Below are 19,653 nucleotides of genomic sequence, written 5' to 3'. Positions count from 1 at the left end.
GAGAATAGGAGTGCAAGAAAATTACAAAATTCATCGGCACAGGATAAATTGGTAGATGTGTTGATTGGTGTTTTGAAAAAAGATTTATCGCACGATAAAATTCCTGAGCGTTTGTATTGAAACATTTTTCTTTCCATATATTTTCATTCGCTTTTACACAGTCTTCAATATCGTTCATCATGCAAGAATCGATGATTCTCTCATCTCACTTTTTCTGCTTCTTTCTCCTACCCTTTTTTCCGCCCAAATTTTCCGACCTCGTCGGTGTTTCTTCCGTCTTACGTTTGGGCACGGTATTCGATTTCGATTCCGGAACCATTTCCGGATCAGACTCCACCGGTATACTGAATCCGGGGATCTGCAACCGAGTTCAATAACATCAAAGTATGAACTATAAATTGTGAAAATGAACATATGTCTAGATATATAAGAATAGTAATAAGTTGACTAGCAAATCTCTTACAACTGGCTTCACAAGCTTGAATACAAGCTTCTCGTGCTGAACGTTAGACCGGTCAAGACTCAGCTGGACCACGACTGGATCGAAGGAATGGAAAACAATGTTTCCGAATTTCTGGCTCTGGTCTTCCTCGTCGTAAATGAAATTTACAGGTGAAACTTCGCCTTTCTTACTAAGATATAAAGTTCCCTCCAGTCCGTATTTCGGTATGAGAATCTGAAGGGCGTTTTTTCTTACAAATAAAACGTAACCCTCCTCGTTCTGTACTTTCTCTCTGAAAAACAACTAATCCAACAAAGAGGAAAAATTATTCAATCGAACCACGTTAATCGTACGTTAATTTCACGATATGACGAGCTCTCCTCCAATTGACTCACGTGCGTATTCAGAGCGACTGAGGCTCTGCCGGCGTACTGGGCCATCCTGTTTCTGTAGTTCAAGTTGTAACACAACTCGTGGTTCTTCTTCTTGTCAAGTAAGGTGGGATAGGTTGCATCTGCACCTATGCACACGGCGAGGAGACGGTGAACCATGATATCCGCGTACCTAAGAGAATCGAGAATCCAGAAATTTTTATTTTACGGATGAAAGATTGATTCAAATATGGAGGCGAGCAGCTTTTCAAGCGATTCAAATTTGTTCAACTGACCATAAGCAGCTGTATATTGATTCGAAAAAATAACAACTCCCCGGTACAAACGGAATACAATAAATGAAATGCGTAGTTTTTTTTCACCAAATTTATATTTCCACTCACCTTCTGATCGGCGATGTGAAATGCGTGTAAATCGGACACGCCAGACCGTAATGAAAGTATTCTTCAGGCTGCAACATTCCGCTGGTGAAATAAACAGCCTGCATCATGCACCGAGTCGCCAGTATCCTGAGCATCGTATTGAAATACGGATTATCCTCGGTGTGAGCCTCGTTTAAAGAAGCTGCGAGCTCCTTGCCGGAGGCAGTATTTATGACGAAGCCCTAAAAGAATCAGTAAAGTGGATAGAAAGAACAAGAATGAAAAACGGGTAGTTGTCCCTTCAATTGACACTTTTTTTTACAACGAACCCGGTTCCTTCCAGCCTTCACAAGTGGATCAAAGTTTGCCTGAGGCGGTTCCGGATGTCGTCTGAGCATTGAGCACTCCGGAAAATCTTGGACAATTTTTTTTGCCACCGAAGTGTTGGCAAGCAACATAAATTCTTCGACCATCGAGTTAGTCTCCCTTAGTTTCTTCGCCTGGACGTCTATGGGGTCGTGGGTTTCGCTGTCTACTTCGAACCGGATTTCCGGCGAAGCCAAAACCAACGCTCTGCAATGATAACGCTTCGGTATTATTTTTATATTAATGACTTTATTGAATAAAATAGTCATACGAGTTATGAGTAAGACTTACCCGTTCTCAAAACGTTTGGCCTTCAATTTTTTAGCCAGACTATTCAGGCCCCTCAGCGACTTGGCAATGGCATCTTGCTGCGTTTCGTCGTCGATCTTGAGCTGAGCTTCCTCGTAAGTCATGGCTTGCCGAGATCGGATGATACTCTTGTGAAATTTCGTGTCTATTATATTAGCGTTTTCGTCCATTTCCCATACACAGGAAAACGCGAATCTCTCCTCGTTACCGCGAAGAGAGCAGAGATTCGAGCTCAGTAGTTCTGCGGAAGGTACAGGAGTGAGGTAAAATCGGCGAACAACGGCAGAGAATTAGTAAACTAAGGAGACATGTTGCAAACGATTGCGCAACCCACTCACCCGGGACCATGTCGATCCTCTTGTCGACAAGGTAGACGGTGGTGCCCCGTAACGCGGCCTCCTTGTCCAGCGCGGTTCCAGGACGAATGAAGTGCGAAACGTCCGCGATGTGGACCCCGATCTCAAGATTCCCATTTTCCAATTCCCGGCAGTGCAGGGCATCGTCGATGTCCGTACAACCCGGTGGGTCGACCGAGCAAACGTCTATATGCCGCAGGTCGACGCGTTGAGCAACATCCTGAGGGACAAAAATCGGGGAACGACGAGTCAGTCGAGTTGATAATTGTCAGTAGGCTTTGGACCAAAATTTGACACACTTGCCGCTCTCTTGTTTTGCCAGTAATGGCAAAATTCTTACTCACCCCGAAGAACTGAACTGAAAATTATCATTCCTAGCCCAGTAATTCGGGAAATAGACAATTTCACATAATTTAAAATGGACTGTTAATTCAAGATTGGGAACGCTGTTACATTTCGCAAGATATGGAGCAACTCTATAACGATCCGAATGAAATACATGCATTCTCAATATTTATGGGAGTTTATACGGTCAATACCGGTTCCTAGGTAAAAATAAATCCACCTGCTGCTAAATAGACCCGAATTGTAATGCGCAAGGTATTTCATTTCAGCAATAAAATGAATGTCACTATGGATGATCATCAATCAGATGGCGAAAGTCGGTCCAGCCTCGACGTCGACCGCAGTGTTTCACTGACAGACGTCTTTCCCTTCTGCAATCAATTGGACAAATTTATCGAATACATTCTGAACGTCAGAGATCTGAATTTCGTGACTTACGAATACCCCAAGTGAGCGTTAGTTATATATCATCGTTGCGTATTTTCATTTTCAATCTCATACAAGCTGTGTTCTTTATTCAGCTCTTATAATACATCGTTTTAGCATTCTCAGAAATCGGTTGGACAGCAGCGTGAGCGAGCTGCAAAGCATACTCGCGGAAGTTAAAGAGGCTGCGGCTAACGTGGAAAAACTAAAGGCGCAAAAAAAATCGGTTAGAAAAGAGAAAATCACAGTTAAGAAGCTCTTGAAAAGAATGCGGGATGACGGTTAGTTGAAATAAAACCGAAATAAATCAAAAACTCTGTTATACTTCAACCGGTTGATCTGTTGATATACCTACAACATAATCAAATAACTTTGAAATAATTGAATCTGGTCCAGAGGTACGGGAAATGGAATGTACTATAGCGCTGTACGATAAGCCGATGTTTTCGCGTTGGGAAAGTGTGAAGAACACCCAGAAACCAGAAGTATTGGAGGGAATACTGACGGACGTAAAAGTAAACGAAAGAAATTGCTGCAACCTCTGTATATAATGGGGATGTAAATGGGGGGGATACGAGCGACTAAAAATAACGTTCCCTTTATCACCAGAATAAACAGCAGGCATTGGAGAACCTGAGCGTCCTGGTGACGCGAAAACTGAATCAGGTGCAAGCTTTTCACCCCTTGAGTGGTGTTAATGAGGCTGATAAAAGTCCCAAGGAGAAGACAATTATTCCACTTCCGTTTCCCTCTTTCTGCGCCCCGCCATTACCCCCATCGAGGCCTCCTCCCCCGCCCCCACCATTGCCACCGCCGATTTCGGCATCGGGTCCTGTGGCACCATTCGTGGCGTCTCACTTGCCGAAGAGATCGCACGCGCAACGTTTGTCGATTCAAAGACGTCGCCGGTAAGAATCGAGGCGATTTCTGCCTCTGGGTTGATGGTGAGATAAGTAAGTTTTGAAATTTAACAGACTCGAGAGGCGGGATGAGAATCTGGAGAGAAGATGCGTCGTTGCCGGGAACGTTGAGGACCTGTCCTTGGTACCCCTGACGATCGGCGAACTACCGAGGTGCACTTTGGCCCCCAATTTATACCCAACGAATCACGACATTTTACCTCCAATTAGCGGGCCGAGCACTACGGCTAGAAACGGAGTACACGAAGTTACTCTGCTCAATAATAACGTGGACAACAACGGGGCTGGCGGGCTGAGCTTCGAGTTCCATAACGAAATGCGAACGGTTTTGCAAGTTCGTTTACAACGAATTATATTTTCAAATAATTCCTCCGTGACGTGAACTGGGATTTAAGAGGCTTCGGTAAACTCTGGAATCCGCCCAAAGTTTCATTTCCGTTCGCAGGCTCTTTTTGGAGAACTTCGATCAGCCCCGACACTTCCTGCCTTGGATAATACCTCGGGCAACGCTGAGGAAGCCGAGAACGCGTCGGACGACGTTCGAGAAATTGAATTTTACACCCTGAGAAAAAATCAATGACAAGCGGTGTCTCCGTGAATTCTTGGAACTTGGTGAAAAAGGAACGATAGTATAGAAAATAAATGGAAGAGGATATAATGGAGGGAGGACTCACGCTTGCCTGTCGTTTAAATAAAATAAAAAATCAGTACTCACCGCCTCGGTTATCAGCCAGGGTAATTTTGGAAGAAAACTGAGAACCGCGTCTGAGAATCTGTTGTGGGGAACGTCGTGCTCGAGTAGGAGAACTTCGTTCTCCGTTTCTTTGTCGCCAATGTTACCCAGTGCTCTGACAAAGTGCCCCAAAGGGTATCTAGAGTTTCGGGGCCAAGAGTCTATCGCGACTATGATCCGCTGCTTGCTCAGATTCTCAGATTGACGAGTTTCGATCCTTACTCGCGGTATTTTTCGCTCTGCTGGAACGAACATGTGCCTCACATTCTGAAATAATAAAAAATTGGAATATTGTTACTCTGTGTTACGGGTAAGATATTCGAATTTGAAACTCGGACTCAGCAGCAGTGATAATTTGTGCGAGATGTAGCAGATTTATATTATATTTACACGTATGTGGCAAGAGAAAATCAATTGCCATCGTTTAACTGGCAGCTAACTCACCCCTTTTACAAGACTGGGCTGCAGAATACCGCAGTATTGACGCCATTTTCGTCTAATTATGCCCACTACGACTCCTGTAGGAGTTCTCTCAATGTTTTTTGGAACTTTTATAGCCTTCAACTCGGTTTCATCTTCCAACAAATCACTGGGATCTTCTTCTTCGTCTTGAATAACTAAATCCGAGGGTACACTCCACTCATCTTCGGGCAATAGCTCGATAGCCACGATATCCCCATCGACTGCTCTATTCAGTGCGAGTTTTCCTTGCAACAATATCTGTGAGCAGAAACGAAAACCATGTCTCAAACTTCAGAAGATACTAATTGAAAGCAGACAAATAATATTGCAAGTACTGTAAAACAAAGCTCACAAATTTTTCATATCCTTCGACATTCACACTTCCTTCCAAAAAGTTCTCCCTTGATGCAAGGAACGTCCCTTGTAGCAATTTCCCGCTCTTTATACCGTCATGAATTTGAGCAGGCGTCAAGTGTGGTGGAAACAGAGGTGTCTTGCTTTCACCTTCGAGAACATAGTTCCGCTTACACAGCTTGTCTTGTAGGAATCCGGCGTCAGTTAAAGATGCAACATAATCTTGCACTGTAATAATAATAATTGCCAGTATTCGTACATTGGGAAATCTAATGATGTTATTATCCTTAATTCTAGCGATGAATTCAACGTTGCAAGTATACCTACTCGAGGTAGCATTGATGCCTTCGCTGATTGCTTTATCTCGATTCGCGACATCGTCTGTAAGCAAGACAACGTCGACCTTTTTCTTTTCTTTACGAGCACCTTTGCTCGCATTTACATGATTCTGGTACCAAGCTGCCGCAACTCTGATAGCTCGATCATTACGGTCATTTACTTTCTCACGTGGTTCTCGTTCGACATAGGTATCTCTGAAAAATTCGAGAGAAAAAATGAAACGACTTTCAGCGGGAGATTTTTTTCGTTCCAGAGTCAAAGATTCTCACTTATGATGCTCGTTAACGAAGACGTAAAACTTTCGCTTTGGATCGCTGATAATATCTCTCAGTTTTTTGTACACATTGGAACTTCTGTGCCGTACCTCTTCAAGCACGGTCTGCAAAATTATGACGTTGCATAGAGCATCTTCTTCGAGAACATCGATCTGAAAAAATAAAAAAACCACAGAGATCTTACTACTTGTTCGATTTCTTGACAGTCTGTTAAAGACCGATACTCAAGCCCAATTACCTGGTCAAGAACTACATTAGTATCCAGAACAAGGTAGTGTCCCTGAGGGTATAACGAACTCCTTGATTCAGGATCTTCGTCGAGGACTAAATCCTTGCTTTTGTGTTGACACACTGAACACAAATTTGACCCACACCATATATCATCCCTGAGGTAGTGCTCTCTAACAATCTGTGTAAAAAATGCAATTAGATAACATAACATAACCCCAAGAAGTTCGTAATCACGTGTGACATCGCTCATCGTTTACTACAGATTAAAAGAACCTTGAGAATATTGCCCCTCTTAGTTTTTCTGAAGAATGTTTTCGTAGTCAGCATTTTGAAAAATAAGTTGAAACTCTTGCTTCCTCTAGCGTGAGCGTCAGCCGACGGTCCACATGTCACATAACCTCTCTGACCATAACGGAGTTGAATGGAGACGGAGTTAGCACGATGCGGGTATAGCTCTCCGAATGTTCATGATTATCTTTTCGGATGAATTTGAACCTAGATAAAAATCTGTGAGGAAAAAAATTGAAAATGAAACTTTTCAATTTTTTTTCTTTATCATAAGCATCGTGAGAGATTGTTTATCCTTTGATTGTGTCAGAGTAAGCCGTAAGCCGTATGGATCAGTGGGCTTTACTCTCAATCTGATCGACTAAACTGAGCTGCTTTGTTTTGGTCAGGTGACCTGATCCCGTGACCGAGTCACGTTACCATCATGTGACCGACCGACTTTCATTTGTCGCGCGACATTCGATCGGGTCGCACGAAATTTTCAAACTCCGGTAAAAGTGTGAATTTTAGAATTCCATTCCGTGAAATATGGGTGCCCGGTGTGTTTGATAACGGTGATAATCATTACGAGTTAGCTCAGGATACTGAGAAGTGGAATTTAGTAAATACATTATTCGATGTTTCCTTTGACTTTCAAACAATTTATCGCGCTCACTTGTTTCCCTCGACTTTTTTCGAATAGTCCGTTGTTTTTTTTTCTAAACAGTGATACTGTGAGCTTCCTACCGTTAAACACGAAGTTACGACGCGATCATCGTCGAAAAATTTCTCCCGAGTCGTGTGTTGTGCCTTACAATTAGTGAAATCAAGTGCTAGTGATACTCGGATTATTCCAAACGGATTATTCCAGTTTTTGAGGACTAAATGGGACGACCTCATGACAGCCTGGACGCACGTTCGAATTCTTGCTTGATTTTCAAAGGTGAGTAATCAATTGTTTGCTACTAAATTATTTCGGTTTTAGGCATCTTTTTCGTACGTATCTGTCTTCGAACATTTCAGATTGTGCTGAAAAAATTATAAAAATCATTTATTATTTCCATTTCATTCGAAATGAAAGTCCAGTTATCACCGTAAGTTTGTTACCGAGCAATTACTGCCTTATGACGAATCAATGAGAGACCTTGTTGGAGAAATTATACATCATTTTATTATATATCTCAAAATGTATATTTATATTATATTTACACGTATTATATATTCATTTATATATATATATATATATATATATTACACAGTTATGTCAATGTTTGTATCACATATGCAAATTAATTAGGACTTTGTGCGGTAATACTTGTAAGGTATACGCACACCAACTTTTCTTAATTCAAGGGAACATATCTCAACCGATAGAATATTTTCTTACATCGTAATAGGTATTATATTTGAATACGAATCTGAGAAAATATCACACTTTTATGCGAAAAGCATTCAGATGATGAATTTCCAATGAAGCACTAAACGATTATGATATCACGAAATAAACAATTTCACATATTTGAATGTAATCATGTAATGCAAGCGTGTTTTTGACTTGGGCTCACCTACAATTCGTATTGCAAACTTACGCTTCGCCCTCAAGAACCAAATTTGCCTACTTGTTACACAATATACTAATTTCACTTTCAATCGGTTGGTAGAATCGAATCCCCAGATAAATTATCAAAGCACTGCAATGAGACCGCTATCCTTTGAGATCCTCTTTACGTGTTTGTAACACATACGGTAACGAAAATTTTTCAAAACACTCAAAGAAAACTGCAATAGTCAAACGATTAAATTCTTCGTTTAAATATTGGATGAAAAAAAAATTAGCCAAAAAGGAAATTAAAAGTTTCTTTCTCAACTATCGCCAAGCAGTGATCTACGATGCTAGAGAAATTGAAAAACCTCCGAGATACTAGCCCCTGTAAAATATACGCAGCAAAATATTTTCCATTCACCACATTTTCCTTCAAGTGTATTCCGCTTTGTTATCTGCCGACATACTCTATCGCATCTTCGTCAATAACGAGCACCTCGTATTCCGTAAAAGCAACCTCACCTCCGTTCAGAGGTATATAGCAGACCTGATGATTAGGTTGTATCTTTCCTACGTAGTATATATTCTCGTGGAGCACTCTGCCGACAAACAGAGCATAACTGTCCTCCGTTTCACCTCCGGGTAACGCGTACAGAGGTACCGATCCCTGCCAGCTTCTGACCCAGCCCACATTGGGATGGCACAGAACTTGGAACTCTTTTTTATGATGCGTCGATCCACCCCATGCTAGGCTGCATATTCTTCCTCGGACACTGCCTGGCGTTACGGTGTTACTGTGCCGAGCTCGGCCTATGTAGAGTCCGTCGTCCGAAGCGCTTATCGCATTCCTGGGCAATCCTTCGTCAGAATTGCAATCTATCCAATAATTGCATGTCGCAGCTAACTGTGTACGTACGGCGGGTAGAGAGGCGGTATAGTCTACAACGAATGAATGAAAATGTTGAATTTTATCTTATTATTCTATAAGGAAAGTTCTGAACATTGCTGGATTTATTCGTGTATTTCAAAGGGCTGAAAGTCAACTCACGCTCAACGATCCACTCTCCCCTCGAGCCCCATGCCGTGCTGAACCCTATGAAGTTAACGACAAACGGTTCGTCGTCTTTGTAAGTCATTCGGACATCGCCAAAGTCATGACAAATTACTTCCAGAAGCCCATCGCACCACCACCTGTGATGGGATCGTGTTCAAATCGCATTCTGAATTCATTGAGCCAATTTGAAGAGGCGGTGGTATTTCGACGGTTTGCTCATTTCATTCCTTATTTTTAATGAATTGCAAATGAACTTGTCAAACTTCCGTTCGACGTTTCTTACACAATTTCTTGTACCTACTTGATGCAGAAACGACTCTGCGCCTCACTACTCAATATATTTTCTGTTTCTGCCTCGACAACGTCTGGCTCTGAGTTGTTCCTCTTTATAGCTGACATTTTGTTGCCCCATCCTCCGATGACTATCTAAGGAGAAAAAAATTTTTAGTGTCTCTTATCCGACGCATCGCTCGGTTATAAAGACGCTTCTAGTTCCACAAGCCCTGACGATGACCATGCCATTTTTTTTTACTCAGCCATCGCCTACCTCGTAAACATTTGAGTCCTCTCCCAGATGATTTCTTAGCGCTATTCTTGCGTCATGGGCTGCCGCTACGCTCAGTCGAATTTTCTTCTTTGTTATAGGAAAGTATCTGTATTCCGTACTGTCGATTGTATTGAACCTAACTGTGAATGAAAACAAGATTAAAGGTCAGAAGCAAATCAGAGCGGATTACTAAAAAAAAGAAAAAAGAACTCAAACATCATTTAGCCGGATGAAATACAACGAGGAAAAAAACTTATGACAATGAAACTGCGCAGTATATATATTATATATACCGTGAATTGGAACAAAAGTTAAGTCACCGTTTAGGAATCCGGTTTTGGTGGGTGGAATTTCAATCAAGGGGGAAAAAAAAGACCGAAAGTAATATAATACGTTGCTGCATGCATCGAAGTGCGCCGGGCTTGACGAAGCTTCGTTAAATTTTGCCGTGATTGTGGCAAACATGAGAGAATAATATCCTCAGTTTTATTCACATAATCGAACTATTGATCCTAGCTATTTATTATTTACTAAAGCTGACAATCAGCGAGTAGTATGATCGGCGATTTGTCCGTGACAGATTCATCGAGACGGTGCGATGATACAGTTTAGATCAAGGATAGACGTCGCCGCTGCATCGTATCATCGTCACATCACGAATCAATGTCAAACTTGTTTTGTACTTGAACACTCCAGTCGATTCTCTCATTCTCTAATCGGTAATCAGCTTAAGTAATATACTCACGGGTTGCCATGATGATCGAGGAGCCGTTCGTGTCTAACCGTCCAGCCGTCGTCTGACTCAGTCTAGCTGGTTTAGGTAGTTCAACACTTGGCAATTGCCGTTCGACCCAAGTTGGATCGCAGCCTGAACTCTATCGAGAGTTCTACTTCGACGATCAGCCTGTCGACTCTCGCCAGTCGCAGCGAGAGTCTCTATATTCTATATGGTCGATCCCGTACAAGATTTGCATACTACCGCGAAACGGATATAACGTAGAATGGGTTTATCCCTACGTAGAAACGGTAGAAACTAAGGAAACGACTTTTCTTTTACAAATGTTGTTTGAGAATAATTTATTGCTATTATTTGTATGCCGTAGGGGGGTAATGAAAATTTAAAGATTTGTTGATTTTTCGTTCATTTTATTCTCTCTTTCTTTCTCTGCAGTCAATTGTGAAAGACATTGGATTTATGCTGAGAAGACGGTCGGTATTTAGATTTTCAAAATTGGTAAACTCCTCGTGAATATCGTTTCGGCGATGCGTCATTTCCTCTTTTAATCCTTTCATTACTCTCTTCATTGTTCTATTGGACTTTTTGAGGTTCTCGTAAGCTGCGACGTGAAGGTATAATACGGACAACATATATGATACCGATGCGTTAACAGGAATTCACCCAATTATCAATAGCTACACCGTCTTCAAAAAAAATATTTCTACCAGTAGTTTAGTACCTGCTTAACACAAATGTTATACCTTCTATCATTTCGGATTTATCTCTCTGCAAGGCTGACTTCAAATCTACCAACAATTTCAAGATCTTAGGTTGACATTTCGACCGATGGTGAAAGTCTGGCTCGTCGCGGGCGATTATTACACCGAATTTTCTCTCCTCCCTAAATATGTACGCGTCTAATTCCTTGACCGCGTTCTCAAACTTCACCTTCCGTCCTGACTGACATTCTGAATGATTCCCAAAGGGCATCAAGATCTCGTATATTTTACATTTATACCATCATCCAGCCCGCTACGTAACTACTCACTCGCTGTATGCTTGCAGTCACACGCATATCGATCGGACGAAAATACTCCGAGTTTACTCGGGGGCGCTGGATCAATGTATATGTATTTGTTATTATTATCTAGGCAAAGTCATTTTCTAGTATTTGCGGCAGTCTGTGATAACGGAATGAGAAAGTTAAGTTTCAGCAATTTTCTGAAGTCAGTTCCGTTTCATCTTTCGTGCTCTCTGAAACTTATCTTGCCTTTGCGACAGTTTTCATTCGTCTATAGCCTGCATCAGATATAGACTGTTGACTGTCGCCTCCGACAATCTTATCATCTTGATAACGAATGCAGTGCTGTATTCGAAATAGCACGTCGTTCAGTCAAGCTCTATACTATACGTGCAACATCGAATCTTAGTAGCGCGTAATAATCTCCTCATCCTTGTGTATTATACATTTCGGAGATGGTTAGTAATCGAGGGCCAAGACTGGGCTTCATAGATCATATATGATTGGCGCAATTGAATATTAAACGAGCCTTCCGCCTACGGCCAGTCGCAGGCACTAGTCGCGTCACAAATTTCGATCGGTCGGGTTCGTCGTTGCGGTTTTCCAAGCATAAAACGCGCGCGGAGTTGAGGGTTAAATCGAATTTGCATAATGTCCGATCCTACCGGTGAGGAAATCCTGCAACCCGGTCAATTGATCAGACCCAAAGCTGATTCGAAAACCGCCGCAGATCTGGTCCACCGTTTGTACGGATTGAAGGCGAAGCTTGTCTCCGAGCTGAACGCCTACGACGACATGAATTTTCGCGTCCTTTGCGAGGAGGAGTTTCAAAATCCTGGGATAACCGGCGTCGAGAGGGACGGCTACGTTCTCAAAATCACAAACTCTCTCGACTCGAGGAAGACCGAATTCGTCGAGGGACAAACCGCGATGCTAGACTTCCTCGAGGCTAACGGAATAAGAGCTCCAAAGCCCGTGAAGAATTTAAAAAACCGCTTCTACTCCCTGGAGATCGTCGGCGACGGAGCGGAGAAACACGTCGTCAGACTCCTGACTTACATACCCGGAGATCTTCTCCATCGGCACGCCGATCCGTCGGACGAGTTGCTAACGGATGTCGGGCGATTCGCTGCGGAGCTCGACGAGGCTCTGAAAAGGTTTCATCACCCGGCTTACGACCAGCACCGCACCCTCTGGATGCTGAGCTCTGTACCCAGGCTGAGGGACTTCGTCCACGCGGTCGATGATGCCCGGCGAAGACGCCTGGTGAACGAGGTGATCGTCAAGTTCGTGGAGGAAGTTATGGGGGGGATGGAGAGGCTGGAGAAAGGCATAATTCACGGCGACCTTAACGAGCAGAACATCCTCGTCGACGACGAAGGGAAAAGAGTGCTGGCCATTCTCGACTTCGGGGATTCCCAAAAGTCTTGTTTGATATTCGAGATCGCGATCGCGCTTTGCTACATGCTGCTTCAGGCGAAAGATATTTCCAGAGGGAAACACGTCCTGAGAGGGTATCGCGCTGTTAGGAGAATACCGGAAGTTGAAATGAACGTTTTGAAAACATGCGTGTGCGGTCGGCTCTGCCAGAGCCTCGTGCTTGGCGCTTATTCGCATTTAAACGATCCGGGGAACGAGTATCTTCTGTATACTCAAAAGAGCGGATGGTCGCTTTTGGAGGAGCTTTGGGAATTGAGTAACGATGCGCTTATGCAACTTTGGGAATGAAACGATCGGGGCGTTGCTGTGTTACACCGCTCGATAAAGAAGAAGAAAAAAAAAATCACGTTTGTACCTGAATTGAGTCGATTATTTTTTTTTAATTTTTCATCCTTCAGAACGATGGAAAAATATACCTCCCTCCCCCTTCCCCCCTCCCGTATAGTTTACTTCTGTACTGTAGGGAGAAAGAATAACGATTTAAATAATTCGCTAGCACAAGTCTACAGAGATTTTGTATACCTGGAATATTAACAGATGAAAATTAGTATTTTTAGAAAAAAACGAATTTTACAGCCAGGAGAATGCTATTTAAAAATTGAAGATAATCTATGATTTCAGTTATTCAGATAAATAAAAAACCGAAAGAATATTATTTTTTAATAAAAGTGATTTGAATGTGGAACTAACGGTTCTTAAATTTCATTAACAATAAATTATGTTCGAGAGAAAATAGGTAATTCTATTGTAAAATCTGAAATGTTGTTACGATTTTTACAAAAGCAAACTTTATCAAACAAATTTATTTTTTCTTTCAATAAGTACGTGGGAGGGATCAAAATTTGATACTTAGAACCTAGACTCAATAACACTCGTGTTTTCCAGCGTTATTCATTCCCCGATTAAATTAATTAATTATGCCAGATTGATTTCGCTAGTTAAAAATGCAGGATGCAGTATGCACATATATCATATACATACTTTTGAATTATATTCGTCATTTAATGTATTATATATAATAGGCAGTTACATATTTACATAGATATAATGTTGAATCATAACACTCTCCGTACACTTAATGTACATAATAATTATCATTTTACATAACTAGGATCGACGTGTTATATATGTACAAAAACTTAAACCTACACAACGAAATAAAACCTTAAAATATATCGTGTATAACTCACATAGTTCACAAAATTGTTTACAAGTGAATAATTATTTTGACATTCGGTTACTGTAAAATTCAGCGTGCGTCTTTTTTCGTTTAAATTTCTTTTTATTTTATTTTTTTTCTCACACGTGACAATCGCGTGAATAATGGAATAAAAATGATGGTCAAAATTGAAACCAAAATTAAAATAAATATTGTTCAACATCATTTTCCAGTAATTGCAAAAATTTTTTTCAATAATACTCTACACTACTTGCATGTATATTATATATATGTATAATCGTTCGTCTGAATAATCATATGATAATTATATTACACTGGGGTATGAATTCACGTCTACGGTGTTGTTGTTGTTTTTTTTTTTTTTCGTTTTTTTTTTTCATTTTTCTTTCCCGTTTCGCCAGATTCACGTCAACCTCGTATAGGTATATAATATTATTATGCACAGCTGCATTTCTTAATCAATACTTATTATTAATTATAATTTAAATACTATAGTGTTTCTTACAGTCGGCTCATTTGGCAAACCATTTATTTATTTTCTTCTTTACTTCTCTTCGTTCATAGGTATTATATAGTATATAGAGGCAAATTCGTTGGTCGCAGAAATTTATTTGCAAAAAGTTTGCGCTCCGTCTGTTGCAAATTGCTACTTATGGACTTGCGGTAAAATTTTTGTAAATAAATTTTTGCCGGAGGTTCTTAACAAAATAAGTACATTATATATTACATGGTGTTTATAATATATAACTTTATATATTTATTGCTTACAAACGATTGGCTGCACATTCGACCAATATATAGCGTATATTATTTTGTATTCCTATCATAGTCATGTATATCTATAATACATCATTATCGGCATTCATTAATTCATTTATTATTTTTATTCTATTCTCTCTCTCTCTCTCTCTCTCTCTCTCTCTTTAATATATATATAATACTATTTTGTTCCTATAATGTTTTAATATTTAGTTAGCTTTGTCAGCTCAGCGCGCACAGTTCGAGGAAAAAACCGTTAATAATAATACAATAAATATAAGATTATATGATCGTATATGATGTGAAATTATACAACAATTTGAGGGAAAGAAATCGAAAGCAGCAATCGTTTAACGAAAATTAAATTATCCTGGTAATGCCCCTTGGGTATGGAATGTCGTAATATATTTATTTATATAGGTGTATTTACGTGACGAAATTATAAACCCGATCTATGGAAATATTTTTCAGTCTTGAAGAACGATCTTTGCAGTTATGTTTTAAAGTTCGCGCGGTTGTTTGCGAATATATACAAACTGCGCTGTGCAGGTTGGTAAATTTATAGAAATATAAATTATGATGCACTGAATTGGAATCATGCGGCGAAATCATCATAAAAATAATACAAATCGCAATTAGTTTCAATCGTATATATTCAAATATATTATTATTATTATTATTATTATTATTACTGTTATTATTATTTATTTTATTACTTAACTTTGAATACTTTTACGTTAAAGCCATTTTATGTGCGAGTCAAGCACCAACATTGAAATACTTTAATGACAATAATCTTATCAACTTCGTGTAGAGTAATAATTCCTTTTTTCGATCTCGTGATGAAACGATGACTGCAACGTATATATCTAAATTTCAAAGTTGGAAAAATGCCAGAGATGCTCGTTTTTTTTTTTTTTTGCTTTTTTTTGTTTTTAACTTTTCGCGTAGTACTGTAGAATTTAACCTACATTAGGGAACGCACCAAATAACACGGAATTACTTATAATTAGTCTTCTGCACTTTACAGCTTTTAATTAGTGTAATTGCAAATTTAATAAGATGTTGTCAATTCTTTTAGTATTCTACCTTCTTACATTTCAGTTCGTTTGAATAATTTTCTTGAAAAAAACAAACAAACAAATAAATAAAACAAGAACGGTTTTTTTGCTTTTCCTAATTCGCTCGCTTAAATACGCAAAATATATTGTATACATGTATCTAGTTGCGACGCAGTTATAATTTATCGTCGTAGAGAACTGCTGAAAATATGAAATTCCGAAGAAATTGGTAAAGATTATTATTCACGTAACAAGTCGGTCATCTCAATACTATAATTCTTAAATTATGTATATAGTATATTATATCTTGTTTATTTGTATAATATTTAACGTACTTTTAAACAATACAACACCGCAACCGTCACGTTGCAAACTTTAGTCAATTTTCAACCAATTTTATACCTACGAGGTATTCAATCACGATTCAATCTTACATCGAAATTTTTCCATTTTACTATTTTTCCTAATCTTCTTTCCTTCCATATATCGAGCTGAAATATTTTCTCTATCCTTTCGTGAATCCAGCTCTTCTTCCTCTTGTTGTCTAACCTTTCTTCTTATTCTCATCGTCATGTACTGATTCGACATTGTCACGCTGTCTTAGGACTGCGGACGACAGGATTGGCAACACTGCTTCTGGTAAAGAGGCACTCGGCACATATTCATTACTTTTACCCTACCGCAGAACTGCGAAAGATCCTTACAGTACTCTGAAACATTGAAATGATCTCCCGGTAAATTAGCCGCACAATATTCATACAAACTATAAATGGCGCGGCCAGCTTCAAGTCGTTAAAGCAGAGATCTGCTGTGACTTTTACCTGGTGTTTGGAGGCATGGGAGTCCTTTGCAGGTCTTCATCACAGACGGTCGTGGAACGTCCCTGCAGGCATTACCCGCCGCCTTTTTCGTCCCAAACCAGACGCACTGTAAGATTCTGTACTTGACTCCATCCTCCTCGCAGGAAGCTGTGCACTGAAATAACGTTTGGTAAAATCTTTTTTGTACTCTGTATTCGTCAATGACCGATAAGCATCGACACGTCCTTAAGTACCCATATTTTCAAACCGACTATCCACTCACTTCCGACCATTCGCCAACCCTCCATACACCTTTGCAAGCATCGTTGTAGCACTCGAGTCTTTGGGGTGGTCTGACACTCTCATCGCATTTGCTGGCATCGAGGACAGTCGCATTCGTCGTGGCGTTGTCCCCTTCCTCAATAATGCGGCACGTAACTTCCCTCCTTTGCATTGCTGTAAGACGATAATAAAAGTCGAGGAAATCGAGGAGAGGGAGGAGTAACTTTGTCTAGGACTCGAGGGATTCGCTAACCTGTTTGCCAAGTGAAGCACCGCGACGTCTCGCAGGGGGTCCATTCCCCGGTATGCCACTGCGGGCACCTTCCTCCTCCACAGGCTCGAACCTTTTCTGGAACCGGAAGTCCCGCGTCTTCGCACAACGTAGCACCGACGGCTGTTTTCGGGGCAACCTGAGTGGCGTTCGCCGCGGTTTTTAGGGGTCTCACGGTGCACTGAGCGCCTCTCATCTGAAGACAATACATTTAACATCGGTTTAAGAATCGGTTTCAATCATTTTACCGCGGTAATGGAATATTATTGATCACCTGGAATCCGCCGCCACCACAAGTCTGCGAACACTCGGACCATTCCGTTGTGACCCATTCAAACTTGAGCTCCTCCACGATGCCTGCAATAAAAAATATCGATTGTCATCGAGACTTTTTACACTGCCGATCAAGTAGCCGCGTAGCAGTGAAGTTATCGTATCGAGGCTTACTCTTTCCCAAAATGACGACAGGTTGTAAAGTCGACTCGTAATCGCTGTTTCCGTTCTCGAACGCGGTCGAGGTGAAAATTTCCCAAGTACTTATCGTGCCGTGGGGATTTCCGGCCTCCTCGTTTCCGGGACTAGGGCTCGACGCTTCTTCGTTCGACTCGAGGTTCGTCGAACTTTCGCTCGATTCTTCCGGCGACCCGGAATTTCCGTAATTCGGGTCCAGCTGACCGTCACCCGGAGTACTTCCTTCGACCTCTGCCTCCTCGGGCTCCACCTTGCCAAGGTATTGCATCTCCTCGGACGTCTGATTCTCCGTCACTTGAGGTTCGATCGTTATCACCGTGTTCATTTCATTCACGTTCGCTGATCGAGTCACCGAAGAAGCTTCGTCGTTCATCCGCTTCTCCCCCTCATCGGTTAAAGGTTCTCCAAAGTTATTTTTAGCACGATCATCCCGGTTTTCCCTATCGAGAAATTCTTCTTTTGCAAAGGACTTGCTCGAATTTTCTTCCCGGCTCCGTTTAACCGCTGACATTAATTCCTCAGCGAGATCAATCGATTTTATATTATCCCTTTCCTGCAATCGAACTTCTTTTGCACTTTGGGCCTCGTGCCTCTTCGCGTTCCTTAGGGATTCCTCAATCAAATCTATCGCCGATAATGTCGGGGCCGGCTTTCTTCTGTGAGTTATCATCTTTGGCGTGCTTATAGACCCGTCGCCGTTTTGAAGAGCGAATATCGCTTCGTCCAGGTCGTAGGGGTCGTCGTCGATGATTATCCGCTCCTCGTCTGGCCCGAAATTCTCATCCGGTATCCCCGTGTTTCCTTGTAAAATACCAAAGTCGCTGTCGATTTCATCCGCGAAGTTCCGCCCAGCTTTCCGGTCCCTCAGTGTTCGAGTTGTCGGGATATCGTCGCTCCTCAGATCCTCAACATAATGTGGTGCCATCCTGTGACCCCGGCTTCCTATCGCGTTACCCTGAAACGGCCAATAGGCCTGGCGAACGACATTAGTATGATAGAATTGATAGATACTGCCTGACAATATCTATATGCTCGAGTTTTGTTTAACTCTAACGTAACACTTACAGACAAATAAAGTATAACAGAAATTTATTAATAAATTATTACACAATACAGACATACTACAGAATAGAAACTAGTCAATGGCTACAGTCACACTGTGCAGTAAGAGAAGAAAAAAAAATATATATCAAGGGTTAAGAATCAAAAGGGCATAACTGTTTTTCTGATTCTTAAGATAAATCAGCTTTCATTCATTTTTTCCATACACCCTTGTGACAGTGAAAGCTATGAAATGTTAGAAAATATGATTAGCGCCCTTTCAATTTTTCGCTCCTGATATCATAGAGGATAATTGCTGAATTTTAGATTGGCTGCCTGATATCCGTAATATTTATCTATTTATTTATTTATTTATTTATAGTTAGATTATAAGTCACTAGCAAAAGTGCGGACAGTGTAGAGAAAGAAGCAGCAGGAAGTTGCGAGACTTGATAACTGAAAAATAAAAGAAAAGATACAGAATGCGAAAGATCCGTCAACTTGGGAAGCGCAAGCATAAAATGAAATGCAAATAAGAAAAAGGCATTACAGTCGCGTCATACCGTATAGGTCTGCGGGTTCGTTTTGAGTGGTGTACGGAAAACGCTAATTGAGACACTCACCTTTAGCCTCGATATCAATCCGTTCAAGTGGGGCAAAAGGCTCGAAGTTCCCGAAGTCGCTGTCGATTCGACCGACTCCTGATATCCCGGCTGATTATACCGCCAAAAGCCCATCACCAGAAGACGTTAGTTTGTTAGGAGAAAAGTACAAGGAGAAAGATAGCGATCAGCGTTTGGGTTAAAAGAGTTTAGTCGACAACGAGAGAGGGATCGTCATAGAAGAGAGTAGTTAGACACATATAGTTAGACGAAAGAAACTGAGA

General features: G+C 41.0%; 5 protein-coding genes across 6 annotated transcripts in view; 2 read left to right on the top strand and 3 right to left on the bottom strand.

The window, feature by feature from the left end:
• Positions 1–110: 110 nt before the first annotated feature.
• Positions 111–6,835, bottom strand: LOC124415070 (exosome complex exonuclease RRP44). The gene is made up of 14 exons (XM_046896345.1): positions 6,586–6,835; positions 6,320–6,490; positions 6,076–6,233; positions 5,795–6,000; positions 5,466–5,695; positions 5,096–5,371; positions 4,634–4,918; positions 2,210–2,447; positions 1,854–2,112; positions 1,526–1,769; positions 1,218–1,438; positions 838–1,006; positions 464–745; positions 111–358 (listed from the first exon to the last, which is right to left on the bottom strand). The coding sequence occupies exons 1-14, from the start codon at positions 6,637–6,639 to the stop codon at positions 206–208; spliced, it is 2,946 nt and encodes a 981-aa protein (XP_046752301.1). The 5' UTR covers positions 6,640–6,835; the 3' UTR covers positions 111–205.
• On the top strand, positions 2,442–4,639 carry LOC124415072 (arp2/3 complex-activating protein rickA-like). Its single transcript, XM_046896349.1, has 7 exons — positions 2,442–2,776; positions 2,842–3,021; positions 3,116–3,279; positions 3,395–3,513; positions 3,608–3,906; positions 3,973–4,252; positions 4,364–4,639. Exons 1-7 carry the CDS (start codon positions 2,718–2,720, stop codon positions 4,496–4,498), a joined length of 1,236 nt encoding a protein of 411 aa, XP_046752305.1. The 5' UTR covers positions 2,442–2,717; the 3' UTR covers positions 4,499–4,639.
• Positions 6,836–8,168: 1,333 nt separating the features above from the next.
• On the bottom strand, positions 8,169–10,505 carry LOC124415074. Of its 2 annotated transcripts, XM_046896351.1 has the most exons (5): positions 10,469–10,505; positions 9,724–9,863; positions 9,478–9,602; positions 9,171–9,313; positions 8,169–9,061 (listed from the first exon to the last, which is right to left on the bottom strand). In XM_046896351.1, exons 1-5 carry the CDS (start codon positions 10,476–10,478, stop codon positions 8,574–8,576), a joined length of 906 nt encoding a protein of 301 aa, XP_046752307.1. In that variant the 5' UTR covers positions 10,479–10,505; the 3' UTR covers positions 8,169–8,573. The 2 variants fall into 2 exon arrangements, with proteins under 2 accessions (XP_046752307.1, XP_046752308.1); XM_046896352.1 differs by lacking the exon at positions 10,469–10,505 and having other exon boundaries at positions 9,478–9,598; positions 9,724–9,847.
• Positions 10,506–11,762: 1,257 nt separating this feature from the next.
• On the top strand, positions 11,763–13,190 carry LOC124415073 (hydroxylysine kinase). The gene has a single exon (XM_046896350.1). The coding sequence runs from the start codon at positions 12,114–12,116 to the stop codon at positions 13,188–13,190; it is 1,077 nt and encodes a 358-aa protein (XP_046752306.1). The 5' UTR covers positions 11,763–12,113.
• A 3,289-nt stretch (positions 13,191–16,479) lies between these two features.
• Positions 16,480–19,653, bottom strand: part of LOC124415069 (protein madd-4) — an 85,531-nt gene continuing 82,357 nt past the window's right edge. The window contains exons 19-25 of the mRNA XM_046896344.1: positions 19,391–19,480; positions 17,703–18,699; positions 17,530–17,612; positions 17,238–17,451; positions 16,986–17,158; positions 16,724–16,877; positions 16,480–16,612 (exon numbers count right to left, since the gene is read on the bottom strand). Of these exons, the coding sequence (XP_046752300.1) occupies positions 16,503–16,612; positions 16,724–16,877; positions 16,986–17,158; positions 17,238–17,451; positions 17,530–17,612; positions 17,703–18,699; positions 19,391–19,480 (1,821 nt within the window). The 3' untranslated portion in view covers positions 16,480–16,502. The remainder of the gene's footprint in view (positions 16,613–16,723; positions 16,878–16,985; positions 17,159–17,237; positions 17,452–17,529; positions 17,613–17,702; positions 18,700–19,390; positions 19,481–19,653) is intronic.

This window comes from Diprion similis, chromosome 14 (assembly GCF_021155765.1).
Source record: "Diprion similis isolate iyDipSimi1 chromosome 14, iyDipSimi1.1, whole genome shotgun sequence".
NCBI lineage: Eukaryota > Metazoa > Arthropoda > Insecta > Hymenoptera > Diprionidae > Diprion > Diprion similis.
This window is presented reverse-complemented; position numbering and strand designations above follow the sequence as displayed.

Excerpts from the sequence above, each read along its gene's own strand:
- LOC124415072 (XM_046896349.1), top strand. The coding sequence starts at position 2,718 with ATGAAATACATGCATTCTCAATATTTATGGGAGTTTATACGGTCAATA. Across the intron at positions 2,777-2,841 it reads CGGTCAATACCGGTTCCTAG|CAATAAAATGAATGTCACTA; the intron begins GTAAAAATAAAT and ends ATTTCATTTCAG. Across the intron at positions 3,022-3,115 it reads GTGACTTACGAATACCCCAA|CATTCTCAGAAATCGGTTGG; the intron begins GTGAGCGTTAGT and ends ACATCGTTTTAG.
- LOC124415070 (XM_046896345.1), bottom strand. The coding sequence starts at position 6,639 with ATGCTGACTACGAAAACATTCTTCAGAAAAACTAAGAGGGGCAATATT. Across the intron at positions 4,919-5,095 it reads AGCCCAGTCTTGTAAAAGGG|AATGTGAGGCACATGTTCGT; the intron begins GTGAGTTAGCTG and ends TTATTATTTCAG. Across the intron at positions 2,113-2,209 it reads GAGGATCGACATGGTCCCGG|AACTACTGAGCTCGAATCTC; the intron begins GTGAGTGGGTTG and ends TACCTTCCGCAG.
- LOC124415074 (XM_046896351.1), bottom strand. Across the intron at positions 9,603-9,723 it reads AGGACTCAAATGTTTACGAG|ATAGTCATCGGAGGATGGGG; the intron begins GTAGGCGATGGC and ends TTTTCTCCTTAG. Across the intron at positions 9,062-9,170 it reads GGGAGAGTGGATCGTTGAGC|ACTATACCGCCTCTCTACCC; the intron begins GTGAGTTGACTT and ends CATTCGTTGTAG.
- LOC124415073 (XM_046896350.1), top strand. The coding sequence starts at position 12,114 with ATGTCCGATCCTACCGGTGAGGAAATCCTGCAACCCGGTCAATTGATC.